Genomic DNA, 25,590 nt, shown 5'->3' with positions numbered 1-25,590 from the left:
ATTCAATAAAGTGAGGTATTTAACATGTCATCATAAAATAGGCTGTGCATTAGCTGATATGGTCCAACTGTAGGCCATTGTTCTGAGCATGTTCAAGGGCTAGGCAATGATGTTATATATATGTTACCTAGAATTAATGCTTTGTATGTGAATGTGTGTGCATGTGTGTGTATGCACACACGTGTGCCAGTCCTGTTCAGATGCTAGTGCTTTACCACTTGAGCCACAGCTCCATTTTTGGGTTTTTGGTGATAATTAGAGATGGAGTCTCATTGACTTTCTTTCCAGGGCTGGCTTTGAACAGCCATCCTCACCTCTCAGTCTAGCTAGGATTATAGGCATGAGCCATTGGTACCCAGCCACCTTTTTTAAAGAAAACAAAACAAAACAGGTTCCACTTTCATCAGCTCATGACTAGCTTGAAGGTGAGTATAACAAATTATAGAGGCTGTTCCTGAAACATAGGAAGCCAGCTTCTTTTCCAGAGACATGAATGTGCAGCAGATAATACTGTAGAAATATCCAGGCTTGTTGGATGATCAGTGTGATAAACTGCTTCAATGAATAACTTAGCCACTTAGGATAAGTAGAAAGCCAATGCAAAAAATAAAATTTGATTGAAAATATGAAAATGTCAACAATTTAAAAAAAGGGTAAGTTTCCAGTGGCTCACACCTGCAATCCTACCTATTCAAGAAGCTGAGATCTGAGGATCAAAGTTCATGCCAGCCTGGGCAAGAAAGTCTGTCTTCAAATAACCAGTCAAAAAATGCTGAAACTGGAGTTGTGGCTCAAGTGGTAAAGTACTAGCCTTGGGGAAAAAAAGCACACGGACAGCAACTAGGCCATGTTCAAGCCCCAGGACTGGCACACACATGTGCCCACGCACGCACGCGCGCGCACACACACACACACACACACACACACACACACACACATTCCTACTAATAGCAGTAAATGCATTTTTTTTTTTTGGTCAGTTGTGGTTCTGAGCACTGTCCTTAAGCCTCTTTGTGCTCAAAGCTAGTGTTCTACCATTTGATCCACAGTACCATTTCTGGTTTTGGAGTGATTAATTAGAGATAAAAGTCTCACAGGGACTTTTCTGCCCAGGCTGGCTTCGAACCATGATCCTCAGATCTCAGCCTCCTGAGTAGTTAGTATTACAGGCGTGAGCCACTGGGACCCAGCAAGTGCATCTTTTTTTTTTTTTTCCTAGTATTCCAAGACTTTTTTTTTTTTTTTCCTTTTGATGCTGGTCCTTGAGATTTAGCTGCTCAAAGTTAGTGCTCTACCACTTGAGCCACAGCTCCACTTCTGGCTTTTGGAGTGGTTAAATGGAGATAAGAGTCTTACAGACTTTACTGCCCACAGTGGCTTTGAATCATGGTTCTCAGATCTCAGCCTCCTAAGTAGCTAGGATTACAGGCATGAATCACTGGTGCCTTGCCTGACCTGCTGTGCTTATTAGCATTGTGAAAATGTTCTGATCCCTATGAAATGATTTTTCTGGATGCAGGAAATAACTGTGCCTAATTTTGAATTTTTACCAATAGCTGAGAGAACAAAGAGTCATTGTCAGTTGTCACAGCCCAAAGTTAAACTGCACTTAAGAAGCTAGGCCAGTGGTTGGGAAGATATCTCACTGGTAGATTGCTTGCCTAGCCATGCATGAGGCCCTGAGTTCAAGGCTTTTGATAAGATACAACATTCATTTATGTTAAAAGCTCTGGAGAAAATAGGAATAGGAGGAACAGTCTTTAAAACAATAAAAGCATGCTGGGCGCCTGTGGCTCACGCCTGTAATCCTAGCTACTCAGGAGGCTGAGATCTGAAGATCGCGGTTCAAAGCCAGCCCAGGCAGGGAAGTCCGTGAGACTCTTATCTCCAATAAACCACCAGAAAACCAGAAGTGGTGCTGTAGCTCAAGTGGTAGAGCACTCACCTTGAGCTGAAGAGCTGAGGGACAGTGCTCAGGCTCAGAGTTCAAGCCCCACAACCGACAAAAAAAAAAAAAAAAAAAAGCCAATAAAAGCCATATACAACAGACGAGTAGCCAATAGTATATTTAGTGGGGAAAAACTACAACCAATTCTCCTAAAATCAGGAGCAAGGCAAGAATTCTTACTCTCACCACTCCTCTTCAATACAGTTCTGGAATCCTTAGCCAGAGCAATAAGGCATGAAAAAGACATTAAAGGGATCTGCATAGGGAAGGAAGATGACATGATACTGTATCTCCATGATCCCCAAAACTCCATCCCTAAACTCTTAGAACTTATAAACCAAAGTAGCAGGATACAAAATTAACCCACAAAAATGAGTTGCCTTTCTGTACACCAAAAATGTACAAGTAGAAAGGGAAATCAAGGAAACAATAACTTCAAAAAATAAAATATTTAGGAATTAACCTAATCAAAGATGTAAAAGAACTATTTAATGAAAACTATAAAAACTTTAAAAAAGAACTTATTGAGGACACCAGGAAATTGAAAGACCTTCCATGTTCTTGGATAGGCAGACAATATAGTAAAAATGGCCATACTTCCAAAATTGGTATACACATTCAACACAATTCCTATTAAAATCCCAATGGTGTTCACTACTGAAATACAGGAAACAGTCCAAAAATTCATATGGAACAACAAAAGACCTAGAATAACCAAAACAATTCTAGGCAATAAAGACAACATGGGAGGGATCTCAATGCCAGACTTCAAACTCTAGTATAGAGTCATCATAACAAAGACAACTTGGTACTGGCACAAAAACAGACCCAAAGATCAATGGAATAGAATAGAAGAACCAGAAATAAAACCACACGCCTACAGTCAGCTGATATTTGACAAAGGAGTCAAAGACATACAGTGGAAGAAGTATAGCCTTTTCAACCACTGGTGCTGGGAAAACTGGGCGGCCACATGCAGAAAACTAAAAGTGGACCCTAGCATCATAAATAAATGGAAAAAAAAGAAGAATTGCTCTCTATTCAGATTTAAAGAAGTAGAACTTTATTGATTGGACAAAAACAATATATATAATATAAAACCCAAGTCAAATCGGTCCATTTCATACACTTAATGTTCACACATAAAAATGAATACTTCCATGTTTTTGATGCCTAAAATTTTTCACATTAAATTGTAACTTTTTTTTTTTCTGGTTCTGAGGCTTGAACTTGGCCTGGGCGCTGTCCCTGTGCTCCTTTTGTTCAAGGCTAGCTCAACCACTTGAGCCACAGTGCTACTTCTTGCTTTTTCTGTGATTAATTGGAGATAAGAATCTCACAGACTTTCCTGCCTGAGCTGGCTTCAAACCTTGATCCTCAGAACTTAGCCTCCTGAGTAGCTAGGATTGTAGGCATGACCTACCAGCACCCAGCTAAGTGGTAACTTTTAATGAAGTTCCTTCCCCACATATTTTTTTAAACTTCTATGATATAGGGCTTACAATGTAATAAAACACATCTATGTACATACACGTCATATATATTAATGATGACATATCTGAAGCATTTCCTGAGGCAGTGTAAACAGACAAGAGATGATTTTGTGTAGGGCTCAGCCAGATGGCCCAAATACAAAGAGTTTCCAGCAGAAGGATTTATTTTTTTTTCTCATGCAACACATCTGGCTAGAGAATAGGAGTCCATTGTGTTGGCTGCCTCTGGGCTCCATAAAGTTCTAAGCTTACCATTCTAACAATTGATTCCTCTAGAGATTCTTCCATTGTTCTCTAGGAGAAGGCCAATTTATGAAACTGTGTTTATACTTTTAGGTTACAAACTATCTATAAAAAGAACTCCATTACTGAGAGCTGATCATGGATATAGAGCATGTATTTACTCAATAGCTAAGCAGATAACCCAAAGATAATGAGTGTTTTTATAATCTACCAAAGTGAGCTATGGCTGTGGTTCCAGTGGTAGAATGCTTGCCTAGCAAGTGCAAGATCCTGAGTTCAAACCCCATTACTGCTCATTAATGCTCATGCTAATCAGGAGATTCAGATCTAAGGATTAAGGTTTGAAGCTAGCCTAGGCGGAAAAGTCTGAGAAACTCTTATCTACAATTAACCAGTAGAAAGTCAGAAGTGGAGCAGTAGATCAAGTGATAAGAGCATCAGCATTGATTAGAAAAAAACCAAGCTAGAGTACAAGGCTCTCAGTTTAAGCTCCATGGCTGGCACATGCACAAACATCCCAAATCATAAAGTCACCTCAATACTGCAACAATACATTTGCTTCATATTGCAACCCATTCAAATGAAGCTTTTCATGAAAAGTATTGGCATCTACATTTTAGGAAGCATTTCTGATATAAGACACAATCTTTCTTGTCTTATATTTCTGTCTGTATATTACATGAAATTTTCTTTGCATCATGACTTCTTATCTTTGTCTTCATTCATTCCTGTCCTCTCCTAGAGAAATTAAAACACTGGGGCAAAAAGCAGAGGAAAAGATGGAGAGCTAATTTATGTATCTGCAAGCAAGGCAGGGTTGCAACATCATTTCCTTTTTGGTCTGTGAGGGTTCCCTGTATGTTTGAGTTTTTTTGTTTTTGTTTTTGCAAGTCCTGGAGCTTGAACTCAGGCCCTGGGCACTGTCCCTAAACTTCTTTTTTTTGTTCAAGGCTAGTACTCTACCACTTGAGCCAGCACCACTTCCAGCCTTTTCTGTTTATGTGGTCCTGAGGAATCGAACCCAGGGCTTCATGCATGCTAGGCAAGCACTCTACCACAAAGACACATTCCCAGCCCCCTCCCATATGTTTTTAAGGAGCAGAAAAATACATGATGTTCAATTCAAAGGAGAGCCTTCTACATAAAACATTTCAAAAAGAGATAGGAGCACAAAGTTTCCATTCTACTAAGTTAAATATATACAAATTCAGAGGCTTAAAAATCTTCAGACCCTGGGTTTAGGAAGCTGAAGGCTGGGAATCTCCTTTCTCGCTTAACACACGCCTTGTTTTGCATTTCTCACAGGTAAGCAGGCAGTGCCTAGAAGAGAAGGGAGAACAGGTAGTAGGCTGTACAATGGATCACTGGATGCTCTGGTCTTTTTTTTTTTTTTTCCGGCCAGTACTAAGGCTTGAACTCGGGGCTTGGGCACTGTCTCTGAGTGGCTAGCACTCTACCACTTGAGCCATAGTGTCATTTCCAGCTTTTTCTATTTATGTGGTACTGAGGAATGGAACACACAGGGCTTCATACGTGCTAGGCAAGTGCTCTATCACTAAGCCACATTCCCAGCCCCATGCTCTAGTCATAACACACTATTATCTAGAGACATTTTGTAAAGTTCACTAGCCTGACTTTTTCAGGAATAATTCTGTCTCTCCCTCCCTCCTCCTTCTGTTCCTTTCTTTTCTTTCCCTCCTTCCCTCTCTCCCTCTCCTCTTTCTTTCTCTTTCCTTCTCTCCCTCCCCCTATTTTTATTTCCTTCCTTCTTCTCTCTCTCTCTCTCTCTCTCTCTCTCTCTTTCTTTTCTTTCCTTTTCTTTCTTCATGTCAGTATTGAAGCTTTAATTTAAGGCTTGGGTGCTGTCTTTAAATCAGGTACCATTACCTCCTCCAAGAAGTTTTCTGGTGTGCCACTTGCTTAACCATTTCTTCAAACTCAACTTAGGTGCTCAGTTCTTTCCCTTCACTAAAAAACCTGACTGTTCTCTGAATGATTGTCTCTAAGATGAGCAGGTAATGGTCCTTTACACGAGGCTTACTCATTGGTCACCAGCTGCTAATGTGAGTTCTTATGGCTTCAAGTATGTAGGCAAAATGAGAGTCACAGAACCCCAGGCTCTAAAGGGCCTAGAAGACCATTCACCAGTGCCACCTCCTCCATGAAGTACAGAACAGTGGAGATTGTGCTGGGAAATGTAGATTCCAATCTGTTTATAATGGTTCTAGAAGTCAAAGTGGGGTAATAGCAAAAGAAACTCAAGCCAGGCAGCTCACACCTGTAATCCTAGCTACTCAGGAAGCTGAGATCTGAGGACTGCAGTTTGAAGTCAGCCAGGGCAGAAAAGTCCCTGTGAGATTCTTATCTCCAATTAACTAAAAAACAGGAAGTAGAGCTGTGGCTCAAAGTGGCAGAGCGTTTGACTTGAGTGTAAAAGCTCAGGGACAGCACTAAAACTGAGAAAGGAAGAAAGGAAGGAAGGAAGGAAGGAAGCAAGCAAGCAAGCAAGCAAGCAAGCAAGCAAGAAAGAAAGAAAGAAAGAAAGAAAGAAGGAAGGAAGGAAGGAAGGAAGGAAGGAAGGAAGGAAGGAAGGAAGAAAGGAAGAAAGGAAGGAAGGAAGGAAGTTCTACAACTGAAGAAGAGGAAGAAGCAGTCAACAAAATTTTGTCCTTTACTGGTATTGCCTTTCCTACTTGCCCTACACATCCTGGCATCTGGTAGTCACTTGCTCTCCAGGAAGTTGATACTAAAACACAGGTGTGTAAGGACAGACTGAAACAAGTCTCTGGAAATATGGAGTGAATGCCTCTCTGGCAGTTTGCTGCTGTTATGGAAAAAGTTAAGGGTTTGCAAAAGAAATGGATTAGGTTAGAGTTCCCATCTGACTGCGGCTAACAATGAAAATCTATGCCCCTGTCTGGGCCACACCTGGCTCATGAGGAAGAGACAATGTTGAGGGTTCTGTCCATCATTGCAAAACTATGGCTCTTCAAAGTCACAGAATTAGAAAGAGAACTTGGGCACTCTGACTTCTAGCCCAATGTTTCTTTCAAATAGAAGCCACTGTGGCAAAGGAGGGCTCTTTAGAGAAATGTATCCCTTAACACTGAGTGTCATGATTAACCATTTCTAGTCCTTACATCATCTCATAGAAACCATGATTCAAGAAAACTGAAGATTAGAAAGAAGGTTTAAGAAACTTGGCTCAGGTCACACAGCTTAATTGGCAGAAGTCATTTGCAACCCAATTACTCTAATAGCAGAGGCCACAATCCAACTGCTTATATCCCCAAGGGAGAATCAATGGCTCTGAGAAGCTTTGCAGTAAAGAAGACTTTAAGTCTATGTAACTCAGTGCTGACAGAAGCCGTGTTTGCTTGCTCATTAAGGTAAGGTTCCCCCACCCACTCCATCCCCCAGGGTTTGAGTAACTGGGATTACAGGCATGAGCCACCCGTGACCAGTTCATTATATTTTTAAGAGATCTGAATGAGGCCTCGAATATTATCAGCACATATTATTCATTACATATTCATTGAGTAAATGAAATAGGTAACTAAGTTATATATTTATTATAAAGTTATTTAATCTCTTATAATGCTCTTCATTACATATTACAAACCTGTTATGTTCTGGACCAAACCCAGCTCCACGCAGCTGATCTTCAAAGGAATGGAATTTTCTCTGGCATACTCCTATGTATGATGCCTTTCCCAGGCCAAATCCTATGAGACCAGCAACTATAAAAGCAGGTTAAGAAATAAGATTATTGAGAGGGTTGTAATCTTGTTCACTGATACTCTTTTAGAACTTATCAAAATTAGTTATTTTTATATTAAAAGGACCATAATCAACCAATAGACAAGCTCTGAGAATGAAGCCCCTTTTTAAAAATAGAACTAGGGGTTGGGAATATGGCTTAGTGGTACAGTGTTTGCCTAGCATGCATGAAGCCCTGGGTTCAATTCCTCAGTACCACATAAACAGAGAAAGCTGGAAGTGGCGCTGTGGCTCAAGTTGTGGAGCACTAACCTTGAGCAAAAGCAGCTCAGGGACAGTGTCTAGGCCCTGAGTTCAGCCCCAGGACTGGCAAAAAAAAAAAAAAAAAAAGGCAGGACTAGCTGGGCACCAGTGGCTTATGCCTATAATCCTAGGTAAGTCAGAAGGCTGAGATCTGAGGATGGTAGTTCAAAGCCAGCCCAGGCAGGAATATCTATGAGACTCTCGTCTCCAATTATCACCAAAAAGCTGGAAGTGGAACTGTGGCTTAAGTGATGGATCACTAGCTTTGAACACAAAAGCTCAGGGATAGTGCCCAGGCCCTAAGTTCAAGCGTCAGGATGGACTAGCACATACACACATACACACATCACACACACACACACACACACACACACACACACATCACACATCACACACACACACACACACACACACACACACACACACACACACACAGCAGGACTAGGAGCTGGATACTTCATATTCTGATCTCTGCTTTGAGGTGAGATTAGAAAGGCCAGGCTTGAGTAGGAGAAGGTGCTATGCCATAGATAGGCAGCTGGACCATGACCCAGCTGCAAAACAAATGGGGGAAGGCTGCTGGAGGAGGGAAAGTGGAATTTAAGTGTGGCTCTATGGCGCTTCTAAGTCACAGGTTATGGGTATGGAGTAATGGGGAGCTTCCAGCCATCTTGTCTCTAGAAGAGATGTCCGGTTGAGAGGAATTTTGAATCTCTTCCTCTGGATGGGAATGAGATTTTAGACTATATTATGATTACATTCTCCTGGCACATAAAAAGCCCAAGCAGAATGAGATGAAACCCCACGTCTGTTGGAAATTAGAATGCTCTTGGCTAGGCACTGGCAGCTGATGCTTGTCAACCTAGCTACTGCGGAGGCTGAAGTTGAAAGGAATGTAGTTCCAGCCCAGCCCTGGCAGAAAAAAAATCCATGATTTTCTGCCTTAATGAAAGAAACTAGGCATGGTAATAAACACCTAGTATCCTAACTATCCTGGGAAGCAAAACATAGGAGGATTGCTGTTCAAGCACACACCTAGGCAAGAAATAAGATCCTGTCTCAAAAATAACCAGTTTAAAACATAAGTTTAGCAGTACTGCTAAAACAAAAACAAAAAAAAAACAAAAAACAAAAACAGTTCCTGATTTTAAAAGTGGCTATTCTATTTACTTATTTATTTATTTAGTTGGTTGTAGGGCATAAATTTGGGCCTGGGCTCTGTCCCTCAGCATTCTGGCTCAAGGCTAGCACTTGAGCCACAATGCCACTTCTGGCTTTTTCTGCTTATGTGGTGCTGAGGAATCAAACCTAGGGCCTCATGAATGCAAGGCAAGCATTCTACCACTGAGCTACCTTTCCAGTCCTTTTTAATTTTTTTTATTGTAAAGATACTGTACAGAGGGCTTATAGTAACATGAGTAAGGTAATCAGTACATCTCCTATCAAGCATTGTTACCCCCTACTGCCCATTCCCTCCACACCTCCAAAAATGGTTATTCTTAATTAATTTTAGATAGTAAACTGAAAAGATTTGCCAAGCTAAAATAAATAAATAAATAAATGGCTCTGCTGCTGGTAATTTTGTACAGATAGCTCTCCACATCTGTGGATTCTACATCTGCAGATTTTCAATGGTGGATTGACAATACTTGGGGAAAAATTTCAATCTGTATGGATTTTGTTTTCAATATTCCCTTAGTAATGCCAAATAACATTATAAATAACCTCAAGATAGGCTAAGGCATACAGAAGGATGTGTATAGGTTATATGAAAATAGATTTTTAGCATCTTCCATCGTCCTGGAACCAATTTTCCCATAAATACTGAGGGGCATCTGTGTACATCTTGCCAGTCTCTGTTAGATCATGCTTTAAAGAGAAATCTACTGTTAAGTTGCTACTCAGAAAGAACTGAATGAACTCAATACAATGTGGTAAGAAACGGTGACTGATTTTCAGTCAACATAGGCAATTCCCTTAGGCTGGATGTTCATATCTCCAGTCCTTATAGACATCTCCTATTTCGAAGCACATCTAATTTTTTCTTTTTACTTCTATAACTTACGTGCAACTTTAGGCAATGATCCGAATCTTGGATTAGCTGACAAGTAACCTAGAAGTAATATGTATACATAATTATTTCATTCATCATATATTTAAATTTATAAAGAAAACTTCAAAACTTAAGACATAACATACATTAAATGTACATATATTTTAGAAGAATTATGATTCTGTTGTGCTGAATTTATACCTCTAATGGCAAGTTTAGATGAGTAATAGCTTTAAAGTTAGAAAAGAATGGGAAACCCATAATTCAAGACGGATTTAAACTGAGTTGAAAGAAGCTACTCAGTGTTCTCTCCTCTTTTTTAAAAATATTTTTATTGAGATTAAATGATTGCATAAATGTCACAGTATTGTGAGATAGTGATAAAGTCACAAACACATTTTAACCTTCACGAGGCAAGTTGTCATTATCATGGTCTATAAAGTTTGTGAATTCTATGAACTCTGACAACACAACTATTTCTTCCACATCAGGTAATATATACTTTTCTTTCCTTTTGCTTAGTGTAAGATGTTCCCTCTTCCCCACGGATTCCCTCCCTCCCATTGCTGCCCTTCAGTTACTTAGTTCATTTTCATCAATGTCCAGTACAGCTGATGGGCCCCTCTGTTGTATGTTTTCCCATTTCCCTCTGATTCTTTGTCCTCTTCCCATCTCCCCTCAGATGTGCATATATATATATATATATATATATATATATATATATATATATATATATATATATATATATATACACCATATATTTGGTCAAGAACACGGAGTCATTTAGTAATGATATGACAAAATGAATGGAGGTCCCTTGTCTCTCGAGTCTTTTACTTCGTCATATCTCCTTGCATGTTGGATTTAACATCCACATATCCGGGAGACCATGTGCCCTTTCTCTTTTTGCTCTTGGCTTACCTCACTCAAAATGATTTTTTCTAGTTCCATCCATTTCCCTGCGAATGCCATTATTTTGTCCTTTCTGATGGCTGCATGATATTCCATTGTACATAGGTACCACAATTTTTGGGTCCATTCATCTGTAGTGGGGCATCTGGGTTGTTTCCATATCTTAGTTATTGTGAACAGTGCTGCAATGAACATGGAGGTGCACGTGTCCTTGCATCCTGGTCCCTGTTGCTCAGGGTAGAGGCCTGGGTGTGGTATGACTGGGTCACAGGGGAGGTCTATATTTAGCTATAATATCATGTCATCTGCAAAAAGGGATAGTTTAACTTCTTCCTTCCCTATGCAGATCTCTTTAATGTCTTTTCTGTTTTGTTTTGTTTTTGAAGCATGTGGGTATTAAACTCATGGCCTCATGTTTTCTAGGCTGAATCAGTGTTGTTTTAAGACATTGTGTTTGTGGAAATTTATTATAGCAGCTGTAGAGAACTAATACATAATCCTGAAAAAATATACTTTTACAGATGTAAGCAATGATAGATTTTAGGTAGTTTAATATTTATAAAACACCATATAGGCCATTTCTTTTCTGTGTAAAAAATGGTCTGACAAATGAATATATTTCTTTAAAAATTCCATCTTCATACAATGCTCAATAGGAAATGTAGTCATTACCTTGCTCATGTAACTGTAACCCCTCTGTACAGCATTCTTACAATAAAAAATGTACAAAAAATTCTATCTTCAGCTGGGCACTCATAGTCTAACAGGTGTAATTCTAGCTACTTAGTAGGCTGAGATCTAAGGATGAAGGTTCGAAGCCAGCTGGGGCAGGAAAGTCTGTGAGACTTTCTATCTCTAATTAATCACCAAAAGAACCCCAGAAGAAGAGCTGTGGCTCAAGTAGTAAAGGACCATCATTGAGTGAACAAGCTAAGGGTCATTGCCTAGCCTGTGAATTCAAGGCCCAGGATTCTCCTATCCCAGTGCTATCTTCAAGTTATAAACATAATACCATAATACTAAAGTAGATTGTTCTACACACATGGCTTCTATGGTCTTTGAGATCACACACACACACACACACACACACACACACACACACACACACACACACACACACAGAACCAGGATATTTTCCTATTCCTTTAAAAATTGTGGTAATTAGCAGCACTCAATAAAATGGGCTTAAACAGAGTGAGGTACTTCATTGTGTGGGTACTTTATTATGTGTGTTCTCCGGCAGGAGAAGACAAAGAGAAAGGTGGGAATGGTAGGAAAACTTAGAGTCAAGCTGAGGTCTTGTGGGGAGATGCAAGGTAGTGGCCAGAACATATGGTCTTAAGTGCAAATCAGACAAGGTGCTAGTCCTCAGGGAATGTAGCCTCTTCAGGACAAATGGCTTGGTGGCTTGGGCTGGGTTTTAGGCCCACTCACCTCTCTGCATGGAGCACTTTTGTACAGTGAAGGATCTATCTAGCCAAAAACAGAGGCCCTGGGAGACAGTGATGTAATACAGACGAAGAAGTTTCCTGTGGCTATTGTAACAAATTATTACAAACTCAGTGGCTTAAAATAACATGAACTTATTGCCTAGAGTTCTTGAGTTAGAAGTACAAAATCATATTCATTGAGTTAAAGCAAGGTAGTAACTAACCATATTCTTTGAATGAGCTGTTTTCCTTTCGGAGACTCCAGGGTTTCTATTTTTTTTCCCCCGATCCTAGAGAACCCCCATATTCCTCAGCTTTTATCCTCATTCTGTTTTCTTCAAAGCCAGTTGGTTCCTCATGGTGCCATCCTGCTGGTTCTTCCTTCTGAGCCTCTTTGTTATTTTTAAAGGTCCTTTCCTTGATTATATTACCCCCTCCAGGATAATCTCCCTATTTTAAGATTAATTGATAATTCCATCTGCAACTTTAACTTGCCTTTGCCAGGCAATCTTATATATTCACTCGTTCTGGGTTAAGACTTCTTCTTGGGGTGTGTGTGGGATGATGACTTAGGCTAAAAATTGGCAAATGCTTACATGAAAAAAGAAATCCTTTACCAAACCAAAACCCAAAAGTGCTTAATAGCCAAAACGCTGCTAGGAGGATCACAGAAAGCTGAGCTCTTGGAAGTTTACCTATTGAAAAACATTGACTCTTACCTTGGTGGACAAGTCCCTGGGTGACAAGCATGCTTATAAGAGAAAAAGGCAGAGCTGTAAAAGAAAAACACCCTTCAGTACTGGTATCTTAAAAGATGGCCCTTCACCTAGAAGTCGGAGACAGGAACTCCCAGCTTTTCCTCTTGCCTTACTTGGCAGTGAATTTTAATCATTTGCTATTTTACTCATTCAACAAATAGAGCTCCCTGATAGAGCCTGGGCTCTATCAGGGAGCTCTTCAGCTCAAGGCTAGTACGCTATCACTTGAGCCACAGCACCACTTCTGGGTTTCTGATGATTAATTGGAGATAAGAGTCTCATGGACTTTCCTGCTTAGAGTGGCTTTGAATCATGACCCTCAGATCTCAGCCTCCTGAGTAGCTAGGATCACAGGCATGAGCCACCGGAGCCGGTAAATTATTTTTTTCGGTAAATATTTTTGTATGGCATAACCCAGTCACTCAGCCAAATGCACTGTACTATTTGACCGAATCTAAAATCCTTTTCTCTTTCATTTCTGGCATTCATGTTGACTGAGTGCTGTAGGCATCTTAGGGCACATATTGTGCACTTAATTTGTGTTTGGGAGTTATGCTTTTTTTCCCTCTTTCCTCCTTCCTTGCTTCCCACCCTTCCTTCCTCTCTGCCTGCCTGCCTGCTTTCCTTCCTTCCTTCCTTCCTTCCTTCCTTCCTTCCTTCCTTCCTTCTTTCCTTCCTTCCTTCCTTCCTTCTTTCCGTGCTGCTCCTCAGACCTGAATGCAGGACCTTGTGCTCTTACAAGGCTGGCATTCTACCATTTGACCCACACCTCTAGTTCCTTTTTGTTTTTTGTGTGATACTAGATATTGAACCCAGAGTCTTGTGCTTGCAACTAAGCAAGTGCTCTACCTCTTAAGCCATACCTCTAGCCTAAGAGCTGCCTTTACATACATAGTTTGATATTTACTTTTTATTCTCTTTTCCTTTCTTCTTTTCTGCTTTCATGATTTCTTCTTTCCTTTTTACCTTCCTTTCCTCCTCCCTTCCTTGCTTCTTGCCCTCCTTCCCTTTCTCTATCCCTTACTTCCTCTTTGCCTCCGACCCTATCTTCTTTCATTTTTGACAGGGAATGTTACATAGCTCAGCAAGCTTTGAATTTGGGATTCTCTGGCTTCAGCTTTCCACATTGGGATTACCACTGGGTATCTCCAAGCCTGGATGGTTTTGCATTTTAAACCCTACAAAATTCTGTAAGATTATTAAGAAGTTAGCCAGTAAACTCCTGAAGAGCCTTATCTAAATTCATTAATTCTGAAAAATTATCTTTCTATATCATCTCTTTACACATTAATTTCTTTATCCATTTTCCCTTTTTATCTCCTAGTCACTTAAATTTTACAAACATCATAGATTTTCATCATTGACTATTTCAGTGGTAATTTCTAAGAACGAGATCATTCCCTTGCATAATCACAAACCATTAGCATCCAAGAAATTTACATTCCTTCAACAGCCATACTCATGAAAAAATGATAATGATTGATATAAAATCTGCGCTTAAATTTGTCCAACTGGCCCAGCAATGTCTTTAATGTTTTTCTAAGGCAAAAAAAATCAAGGATCATACATTATATTTGCTACCTAATCTACTTTCATCTAAGACTGCTCCCTGTTTGTTTTGATTTTTGTCTTTCATGACATCTCTCCCCTTACCCCAATTTGGATTTTTGCCTGGAGATTACAAGAAGACTATGTTCATGTCAAACATATGCAGTGTTTAGCTATGGTTTGTTATCATAGGTAATGTAGTTTGTAAAAAGCAATTTCTAGTTCTGATAAAAGATGTTGAAGGATTTCTTCCAAAAGCAAAGAGAAGTGATAAACATCTATCTGTTCCTAGCAATCAAGACAAGTCACATAGAAACTCATTTTTTCCACTCATAGATAGTGAGCAAGTAGCAGGCAAATGGGTCATACTGGTGGGAAAATTGTTTACCAAAGGCTCAATTAAAGTATTTGCTCATAGGCTGTCAGAAAAGATTAATTTCTAGAAACACAATCAGTAATCATGGTAAGGCTAGAGAATATCAACTTCTAGAGAAGGTTACTCCTCAAACTGTTGATAATGAATTTGAGTGACTTATGAAATCAGCAATGTTATATAATATTAAGGCTGAGTCTATAGGCTTTACTGTACCATTTTCAAATGATGAATCATTAATGTTTTAATTGAAGAAATCTGAAAGCATAGCTTGCATTCATGCTTTTGTCTAATAGCAGGCTAGCCCAGAACAAGGAAACAACTCAGCAGAAAAGGAGATTCAGAGACAACGTAAGATAAATGTTAACAAAACACTGCCACTTTCCATTTGGTCAGTAAATATTTATGAGGCATTTTCTATGTGTAAGACACTGTCCAAAGTGCTTGTATAAGGTTCCAGATGAACTTGACATTATTTTTGAGCTGGTAGAATCACAACTCTTTGATAGTTAAGTTCTATATAATATTCTTGGTACATGTTCCTTTTCACATCAGGGAAAGTTATATGTGCATCATTTTTTGCTAAGTGAGGTTAATTGCTCACTAATCAGATATTATCTCTGTCCCCAAAAGAATCTCAACATGGATTTAATATTCTAAACATCTCTAAGTATGTAAGTACTTTAGAGACTTATACAAAACCCTGCTCAAAAACAAATCCTCGTTACATCCTAACAACATACAGTTAGAGCAGTTTATTGTCGTGTATACAGTGTTAATTAAGATGCAGGAGAACAATTACCTCTTTTCCAGAAACTTTCTTCCTGACATTCTCGGATAATCTTGGCAATCTCTCCTTTATGGATGTGCATTTTTGATTTTGGACAAAACAACAGGCTCTACAGGGAAAGATATGGTAAGTTAATGGTGATCAAGATGGGTGTGTGGCACACTCTGATAATTGCCACACTGGGGAGACTGAGACAGAAAAATCCCAAGTTCAAGTTCAGTGAGACTCTATCTCAAAACAAAAACTAAGAACAACAAAAAAAAGGAATCACCACCAACAAAAACTGAGATCATCAGAAAAGTTTTGTTTTCTCTGGAACCACTGGCTCCTGCCCAGCTTAAGTACATTTTTGAATAGTGAAAATTTCACCTTATAATGGATTTATGGGGATATAACCCCATTGTAAGTCAAGGAGCAGTGACATATTTGTTCTTGCCCAGGTTGTAGCTACAGCAGAAATATGTCTTCTACACACACACACACACACACACACACACACACACGCACACACACACACACTCAACTACCACAATCCCTATCAGTCCTGAAGGCAGGATAAGAGTTTTTGCAGAGTCTATTTTAAGGAGCTCTGGTGACTGTTTTCTGTAGAGCCATACATGTTTCATGGTTCTCCATTTCAGAGGCAGCTCAGGTGTTCAAATTCTTTTCTTTGTTACCTGTTATCATTTGTTTATTTGCTTCTCCTATATATTGCTCCTTAAGCATTATCTTCTCCATAACACAATAAGAAAGGTAACTCCAGAGAAACCACAAATTCCATTTACCTATGAACTACCTGTCTATTTTTCACTTATATGCTGTGATAACACATTATAGCCATCCCTACCAAGTTGGAAAAATGTGCTCATGTTAATATTTGGTTCTCCATCTGATGGCTAATTAGCAATTAAGGATTCTGCTTCACTAACAGCAACATCTGTCACCGGCATATGCTCAGTATGACTACCCTCAGTAACCAACACAGAAAAATAAACCCAGTGTATCCTTCTATTAGAGACAAACAAAGGTGTGGACCTGCCACAGAAAATTTTTTCCATCATCAACAGCCTCCATGAGTTCCTGGACTCTGAACAGCAAAGAGTTGGTAAATAAGAAAGTAATTTCGTAAATGAAATTGAAAAGCTTTCTTAGCAAGATAGCCCCAAATTACCTTTTAATTGTTCATTCCATTTTACCTGCCCCAACCTAACTCAGGTTGATAAAAAACAGTAAGGTGACCAAGTGAAACTTCCATAAGTTGGCAGACCTTCAAGTAAAAATATACCTTCTTGCCCAGTGATGGCAAGTGGTGATCTTTCTCTTGGTTTCCATGGGTAGACACTGAAGCCATGATGAGTCTGTCCTCACTTCTTTCTTGTTCAGTCCTCTGGTTAGAGTCTAAGGAAAGAGAAACACTGTTTTATGGCTGAATGTCTGCATATCAGTGGTCTATATATCTATGTCTGGGCATCAACGATACTTATTTGGAACTTATTTGCATTTCTGCATTAGCTTTAATCTGTCACTATCTACAAACTCGATTTCCAAAATTCACTTTTTTTTTGCCAGTTGTGGGGCTTGAACTCTGGGCCTGGGTGCTGTCTCACAGCTCTTCAGCTCAAGGCTAGCACTCTACCACTGGAGCCACAGTGCCACTTCCAGTTTTCTGGAGATAAGAGTCTCACGGTCTTTCCTGTGCAGGCTGGCTTTGAACCATGATCCTCATGTCTCAGCCTCCTGAGTGGCTAGGATTACAGGCGTGAGCCATCAGTGCCTGGCTAAAATTCACTTTTGTACTATCTTTCTCTCTCTCATGATGACTGATCAGATCTCTAGTAGGATGAAATGTCACTCTGTATATGTGCTTTACTGTCTATAAATTATGTCCTAAAAGGTATTTTTATTTTATTACAAGCTCCTTAACTGTACAATATTTAACAGGATCTATTATGTGCCCAGCCTTAGGATACAAAGGCAATTACGATAAAGCCGTGGCTGAAGGAGCTTACAGTTGAAAGGGGAAGAGAGTAAAGTCAACAGTTGTTCAGGTAGAGAAGGGCCGCCTCCCCGAGGGCCACTACAGGCCTTTAGGAAAGAGAGAAAGGTCTACTCTGTTAGGCTTAAAGATTCCACAGAGACTAGGACTCCTGAGAGTTCCCATGTGTACAGGGGCGTGGGCTCCTGGGGCAGGAGGAGGACTGATTTGGAAGGTAGAAGACAGCAAGTTGCTGCAGCCACCTGAGCAATTCCTTTGGGTTTGGAAATGTGATTTGAGTATCAGTGGGAGCAAATCCTGGAATTAGCCAGCCAAGATTAGAACACAGGAGGATTTGGATCACAAGTCGCCATATAGGGATGAACAGCAGAGATGAATTTGGGAAATGCCCACACAGGGAGGAGAGACAAAACAAAGAACTTGAATAAACTTGCCTCCAAAGATGACTAGATGTGAACATTGAGCCCATGAGAAGAAAAGCACCTAAGCCAAAGAAATGACTGGAGAGGAAGAGCTGCTGCAGAGGGTAGGGAGGTACAGGAGGAGGGGATGAATCATCCACTGAAATCACATGGCTCAGGGAAGCAGATCCCAGGGTGGGCACAGATGGACACACTGTAGGTAGACTGTGGCCCTGCTCCCCATCTCCTCTGTGATCTCTGCGTCCTGTAGCCCTGGGCTATCATGACCCTCTGCAAAACGACCACGAAGACACAGTTCTGTTTCCTACATTCATTATCAGCTGCGAGGCAGATGAGCCCAGGGTGGCTACTTGCACCAAATTCCATCTTTCACGGTGCAGTGCCCATGGACCCCGGCTTCCCATTCTGATTCTCCTCGTCTCCCAGCCAGCGACAGAATGTGTCTCCGCCTCAGCTTTCCCACTCCTGTTCAGGGGGGCATAACTGGGAACAGGCGAGGGTGCAGGGTGAGCGCTCAGGACCAGCCCCGGGTGCGCACAGGGGCGGTTAAAGGGGGAGCTGTCAGATTTCCCGGTGGCCACCATCTCATTGCCTGCGGATCCCAGGGCGTCTTTGCTGACTTCCAGCCCAATGAGACTTGTTTTTTGCTCAGCCGGCCCTGGGGCCTTTGCAAAAATCAAGAAGCTTGGTCCCCGTGACCCGTGACCCCGGTTACTCCCCTTCCCCCTCCCCCCCATCCCCGTCCACATCCAAGTCCTCTGAGGGCCTCGCCGTCCAGGCCCACGCGCAGGTCGGCCCTTCGGCCCTGGAAGTGGGGGCTGGGGGGGCTGGATGGCCGGGGACCGCGCTGGCAGGTGGGCAGGGGCGAGCAGGATGGGGGACGTGGAAGGACGGGCGACAGGATTGAGGTTACCGCGCTTTCGGTTGGGGGCGGAATGGCCGCCAGCCCCCAGCTCCCCCCTCCCCGACCCCGGCCGGCCCAAAGGGGGCCGGGGGTGCCGCGGGATCGAGCCGCCCGCTGCCCCAGCCTGCCACCCCGAGCCGGGCAGGCCGCGGAGGGAGGCCGGCCCCGAGCCCCCCGGGGCCGGGAAAGCCCGCCCAGGAGCCGCCCGCCCAGGCTGCCTCCGCCGCTGGCCCCGGCCCCCCCGGCCCCCCAGGGTCCCTCCTCGGCCCTCACCTCTCTCCGCAGGCGCTGCCGGCTCCTCTGGCCCGAGTCCGTCCCGGTCCTTCCCCTCTTCCTCCGGCTCCGCCTCCGCCTCGCGCACCCGGCCCGCACCTGCCGGCCCTGCCCTGTGCGTGACAGCAAAGAAAGGCTGGAAACCCGCTCTTTCCAGATCCGCCCCACGCTCCTCCCCCAGACTTGTCCGGGCCCCTGGGAGATCCTAACTTCTTTCATCTTCCACCCCCCCCCCCCCCCGGCTCCCCCTTCCCTCCCTTTCCTCTTCCACCCTCCCTCCTCCCTCCCATTCCCTCCTCCTCCTCCACCCTCTCCTGTACCGGTCCTGGGGCTTGAACTCTGGGCCCGGGTACTGTCCCTCAGCTCTTCAGCTCAAGGCGAGTGCTCTACCACCACTTCTGGCTTTTTCTGCTTATGTGGTGCTGAGGAATCGAACCCAGGGCCTCATGCATGCAAGGCAAGCGCTCTACCACTGAGCCACCTTCTCAGCCTCCCTCACCCCCCCCCCCCCCGGCTTTTTTAAACTCAAGGTCAGTACTTGAGCCACAGCTCCACTTCTGACTTTTTGGTTATTAACTGGAGATAAGAGTCTCAAAGACTTTTCTGCCCAGGCTTGGCTTCAGACCAAGATCCTCAACTCTCAGCCTCCTGAGTAGCTGGTATTACTAACTAGTAGCTAGGCAGTAAGCATTTTCCCATGAACCTTTCTTTCCTTCCAAAGCAGGAACAATTTTCCCCCCCATTTACAGCCACCTCTCTGAGGTCCTGTTCATAGGCCCCAAAGAGTGAGCACCATTAGTTTCTTTTAAGACCTGTTCCTAGGGACCAGTTTCCAGGCTGTGCAAAACGACACAGAAGTTTGGAGTCAAACTCTGGCCGGGTGGCTCCCTAGCTTTCCCTTTGCATGGCTTTGTCCTTCCCACTGATTCTATTCGTAGCCTTTGACCTGTGAGGGGAGGGTGGTGCTGGGCTGGAGACCAGTTCTCCTGCCTCTATCATCTTCCCAGCCTCACCTAGGACCTCTTTCTGGGCTGAGCTGTTGCATCACCTTGACCTTTCCTCTTGTCCTAACTGGCCCCCATGCCTCATCCCTCAACTGTGCCTCTCCCCTGGGTGCGGAGGTGCAGTGAAAATGTAAAAGATTTCATTGAGTGAAAAGTGCTGAGGAGCCAGGACGGCACCTGGAGTGAGGATCGCAGGACAAGGCCTGAGTGCCAGCCCACATTGGCTTTTAAGCATTTTGGGCTAGGACGGGGAAAGGGGGAGGTTGGGTGTTGGTTTTAGCCAAGAAATGCCCATTTAAGTTTAAATTTCCCGCCAAGGTTTTGCTGGTGGGAAGCAGGAGAATAGAACTAAGGGTGGTGATGGTTCTATTAAGGAGTTACAGAGTTACAATTAGAGTTACTAGCTAAAGTAACAAGTTACCAGGGAAGTCTTATCCACAGCACACTTACATTTATATCTTAAAACCATTCATTCTCCATTTTACACAATCCAAGTCAAATATCACATTCCATCTTTACTTCCTCCGCCATATCACCCCCGCCTCCCCTGCCCCCACTCCGGGCTCTTTTCTGTTCCTCATGTTCACTTAGCTTTTCTTTTTTGGTGCCAGTACTGGGTCTTGAATGCAAGACCTCCTACTCTTGCTTAGGTTTTTCACTCAAGATAGGCTTTGAACCACTTGAGTCATGCCTTTGCTTTTGGCTTTTTTGATGGTTGACTGCCTTCAAACTGTGAGTCTCAGATCTCAGCCTCCTGAGTAGCTAGAATTACAGGTGTGAGCCTCTGGTAACCAGCCCACTGGGCTCTTTTCCACCTGAGGCCTGGCATGGAGCCCTCCCACTACCTGGATCCTTTCTTGTACAGCCTGTTCAGCTCTACTCCTTCTTGTGCTTCCCAATTTTTCCCCAGGACCACCCCCCTGGCCCACCAGCCTGGCTTAAAGCAGGCTGGCTTTCTTCTTTCCACAGCACTTTCTCATAGCACTTGTCACATACAGTTCTTGTATATTTATTCATGTGTATGTCTAACAAGGAAAAATCTAAATAAACTCTCTTAACTTCCCTGGCTTTTAGTGAACTTCAAAAGAAGGTCACTATTTCAAAGTCACACAAATGAGCTTCTGTACCTTAACCTTTGGGTCAGATTTCTGCTCACTTCCACATGTGGACATGTTAATCATTTAATGAATGTTAGGAATTGGTCATACAACTGATTTCCCCTTGATAGAAAATTATTTAAACTACAAACAGGCACCTTTCCCTCACAGCCATAAAACTGCCCTTGCTACAAACTTGCTGAATCTGCATCCTCTTCCACCCTTTCCCTCTTTCCCTTTAACCTGTGAGCCTAAGGCCCTATAGTTTGTGCACACATCTACTAAAAACTTCCTGTAACTCAAGGAAAGATTCAATCTCAGCACAACAACCCCTTCCCCTGTTCTCATCCTGCCCCCTTCCTGTGACAAACTATCCTAGACTCCTGCCCTGCCTGACTTCACTCTGTCTGCCTAATCAAAGGAGACCTCAGTTGTAAGAGAGCAGAACATCATTGTCTCTGCTGGAGGTCTCTAGTGTCCCTCTTAGGCTTTTACCCAAAATAAAAGTCAATCAGTCTGTCGAGTTCGCTTTCTGCCCTTTCTTTATTCTAATATCCTTATGATTCAGATTCCCCTAACTTTACCTAACACAATAGTCTGCATTGTTTACCACTGTGTTCTTAGCATCTCAGATAAAGAAAGGTATTTGTAGAATGGACAAAGTAATAAATGAGCCTAGGTTAAGAGATATTCTTGTTTTGTTGGACTTGTGTATTGTTAAGTTCTGGCTTATTTTCCTTTTACCCCTTTTAATTATGAAACTAGAGGGGATAGACTTCTGTTAATTTTATATTGGGTTACCAGTAGTCAGAAATGAATAAGCCTTTGCCATTTTGTTGTCTGAAGGGATCAGCTTTCTAATTGGTTTTGTGTCTTAAATAAGCAATCCTCCATTACACAAAAATCTAACTTCTAGCAAATACCCTAAGTTGCATTTGTCTTTTAGCATTTTGCAGTACAGTACATGCTCGACTTCCATCTCTGTTTCTCTCAGAATGTTCCAGAAAATTACCTTAAATAGTGAGAAGTACCCCATCCAATGTATAAGGATTGAGCCTCTCAGTTGGTATTTGTTGGGAATATCTGGCCTGTTTAAGCATGGTTGGCAGTATGAGCAGAGGCATATGGGCAAGAAAAGGCCTGGGCCCTTGTCAGAAAGGATGCCTTGCTTCCTGAGAGCTTAGGCTTGCCCTATGCTGGAATGCTGTGCGGAACGGAATCTGGCAGACTCCAGCTTCAACTCTTGCTGTATTTTTACATCATCCTCAGGAAGCATTCAAATTCATTAGTGGGGCCTGCCAAGTCAAAGCCTAGGACTGCCCGGGGCCCTGTGGAAAGTTCTCTTCTCTCATGCTTTTACATGAACTGTAGCTAAGCCTGAATCAATCTTTCTCTGCTTTTCTACAATTTCTAGTACTTAAAACAACAACAACAACAATAAACCCCTCAGCCCTAGGGTTACCTCCTATTGGAAGTCTTGCCTGGACTCAAGGTTAGGTTTCTACCTTCTGTGCTGCCCTGGTGTTCTGCAACGGATGTCTACTATGCTGCTCCTATGCATATATGTGTAGCTACTAAATGTGACATCCATAACATATAGTAAGCACTCTATGCCAGGCACTTTTATTATTCTGCTTCTGTTGCTATACTAAAACATTGAAGGATGGGTGCCAATAGCTCACGCCTGTAATCAGAGCTACTCAGGAGACTGAGATCTAAGGATCATAAATTGAAACCAGCCCAGGCAGGAAAGTCCATGAGACTCTTATCTCCAATTAGCCACCCCCCCCCAAAAAAAAAAAAGAAGCCAGAAATGGCTCAAGTGATAGAGTCCTAGTCTTTTTTTTTTTTTTTTTTTGGTCCAGTCGTGGGGCCTGAACTCTGGGCCTGGGCACTGTCCCTCAGCTCTTCAGCTCAAGGCTAGTGCTCTACCACTTGAGCCACAGTGCCACTTCTGGCTTTTTTTCTTTTTTGCTTATGTGGTGCTGAGGAATCGAACCCAGGGCCTCATGCATGCAAGGCAAGTGCTCTACCACTTTCCCAGCCCGAAGAGTTTTTTTTTTTTTTTTTTAAGAGTCCTAGTCTTGAGCAGAAAAAAGAGTTCAGGGACAGTGCCTGTGCCCTGAGTTCAAGCCCCAGTACCAGCACCAAAAGCAAACACACACAAAAAATAGAAGAAACAGGGCTGGGAAGGTGGCTCAGTGGTAGAGTGCTTGCCTCGCATGCATGAGGCCCTGGGTTCGATTCCTCAGCACCATGTAAGCAGAAAAAGTTGGAAGTGGTGCTGTGGCTCAAGTGGTAGAGTGTTAAGTCTTGAGCTGAAGAAGAAGAAGAAGAAGAAGAAGAAGAAGAAGAAGAAGAAGAAGAAGAAGAAGAAGAAGAAGAAGAAGAAGAAGCAGCAGCATGGAAGGCTGGGTACTTTATGAAGACAGGAAGTTTACTTAGCTCGCAATATTTTGGAGACAGAAAGTCTAAGATTAGGCAGCACAATTGGTACAGCCTCTGGTAAGTGCTTAATGGTGGGTGATTCCATTATGATGAGACTGGAAGCTGAAGAAGAATTCAGGAGCCAGGTCTGCAATTTCATGTACTGTTGTGGGATTAACTGGACTCTCAAAAGGACCACCTTAATCTATTCCAAAAATGGCACCACCTCCTAACAGGCCACGTTGAGGACCACGCTTCATACACATCCATCCTGGGGCGGGGAGGGGGCACTTAAAATCATTTCAAATCATAGCATCACTCTTCTGAGTGAGCTTGTCATCTTTGAACTGCAGCCCCAGAGTTCTATGTGGGGCAGAAGGAAGGCAGCCAGTCACATGAACAGTGTCCAGTATGGGAATGAGGCCCCCAGCCCGAGCTGCATAGCAATGGCACCCTGCTGTCACTCAGCAGCCTTGGCACCTCATAAGGACCCAAGGGGCCCCTTGTCACACCCTCTTAATGCTGGCTCCTGATTGGCAGCTGTTTCAGTAACTGGTACACTGTATGAGTGCATGAAGAATGATGAGGAGTGGATTTAATGAGGTGCAGAATAAAAATGAATAATGCATGCCTTTTATTGGAAGAGACTCTTCCTTCCTTCCTTCTTTCCTTCCTTCCTCCCTCCTTCTTTCTCTCTCTCCCTCCATTCCTTCCTTCTTTCCTTCCTTTCTGCCCTCCCTCTCTCTTTCTTTCCTTCCTTCCTTACTCCCTCCCTCTCTTTCTCTTTCTCCTTCCCTCTCTTTCTGTCTCTCCTTCCTTCCTCCTCTCTCCCTTTCTTTCTCTCTTCTTCCCTCCCTCTCCCTCTCTCTCCTTTTCCTTCCTTCTTTCTTTTCTTCCTTCCTTCTTTCTTTCTTTCTTTCTTTCTTTCTTTCTTTCTTTCCTTCCTTCCCCTCTCTCCCCCTCTCTTTCTTTCTTCTTCCTTCCTTCCTTTCTTTCTTTCTCTTTCCTTCCTTCCTTCCTTCCTTCCTGCCTCCCTCCCTCCCTCCCCCCTTTCTTTCTTTCTTTCTTCCTTCCTTCCTTCCTTTCTTTCTTTCTTTCTTTCTTTCTTTCTTTCTTTCTTTCTTTCTTTCTTTCTTTCTTTCTTTCTTTCTTTCTTTCTTTCTTTCTTTCTTTCTTTCTTTCTTTCTTTCTTTCCTTGATGTTTTTAGATAGCTCTGTTTATGTAGTTCAAGCTAGCCTGAAACTCCCAATCCTCTTGTCTTAGCCTGCTGAGTGCTAGGATTACAGGTATATACCACCACACCAGGCCCTTCTTCCCCTCCCTCCTTCCCTCCCTCCTTCCTTCCTTTCTTCCTTCTCCTCCCTCCCCTCTCTCCACCCCCCCCCATCCTCCTCCTTTGGTCAGCCATGGGGTTTGAACTCAGGGCTTGGGCACTGACAATGAGCTCTTTTGCTCAATGCTAACACTCTACCACGTTGAGCCACAGTTCCACTTCTGGTTTTCTGGTGCTTAATTGGAGATAAGAGTCTCACAGACTTTCTTGCCCCTGCTGGCTTTGAACCATGATCCTCAGGTCCTAGCCTCTGTAGCTAGGATTACAGGCATGAGCCACCAGTGCCCAGCTTCTTTCTTCTTTTTTCTTCTTCTGAAAATGCCTTTATTCAAGTAACTCTCTAAAAAGATTGTTCAATTGCCTTCCTCAGTTCATTCCTTTGTTCCTTCATTCCTTTCTTCTTTTCTTTTTTCCTTTTTTCTTCCCCCCCTCCCCCTTTCCTTTCCTTTCCTTTCTTTATCTCCCTCTTTTTCTTTCCTCTGTCTTGTGACCCTGGGGATTAAATTTACAGCCTTGACCTTGCTAAGAAGTGCTCTACCATATCCTTAGTTACCCTCCTTTA

General features: G+C 42.7%; 1 protein-coding gene across 1 annotated transcript; it reads right to left on the bottom strand.

The window, feature by feature from the left end:
• Positions 1-2,997: 2,997 nt before the first annotated feature.
• Positions 2,998-19,308, bottom strand: Ociad2 (OCIA domain containing 2). The gene is made up of 7 exons (XM_070012352.1): positions 19,167-19,308; positions 16,857-16,969; positions 15,584-15,680; positions 12,822-12,875; positions 9,773-9,820; positions 7,307-7,424; positions 2,998-5,004 (listed from the first exon to the last, which is right to left on the bottom strand). Exons 2-7 carry the CDS (start codon positions 16,920-16,922, stop codon positions 4,923-4,925), a joined length of 465 nt encoding a protein of 154 aa, XP_069868453.1. The 5' UTR covers positions 16,923-16,969; positions 19,167-19,308; the 3' UTR covers positions 2,998-4,922.
• Positions 19,309-25,590: the final 6,282 nt, after the last annotated feature.

This window comes from Dipodomys merriami, unplaced genomic scaffold (genome assembly GCF_024711535.1).
Source record: "Dipodomys merriami isolate MVZ:Mamm:240054 unplaced genomic scaffold, mDipMer1.0.p SCAF_9, whole genome shotgun sequence".
NCBI classification, from domain to species: Eukaryota; Metazoa; Chordata; class Mammalia; order Rodentia; family Heteromyidae; genus Dipodomys; species Dipodomys merriami.
The sequence above is the reverse complement of the archived record's forward strand: the minus strand, read 5'-3'. Positions and strand labels throughout refer to the sequence as shown.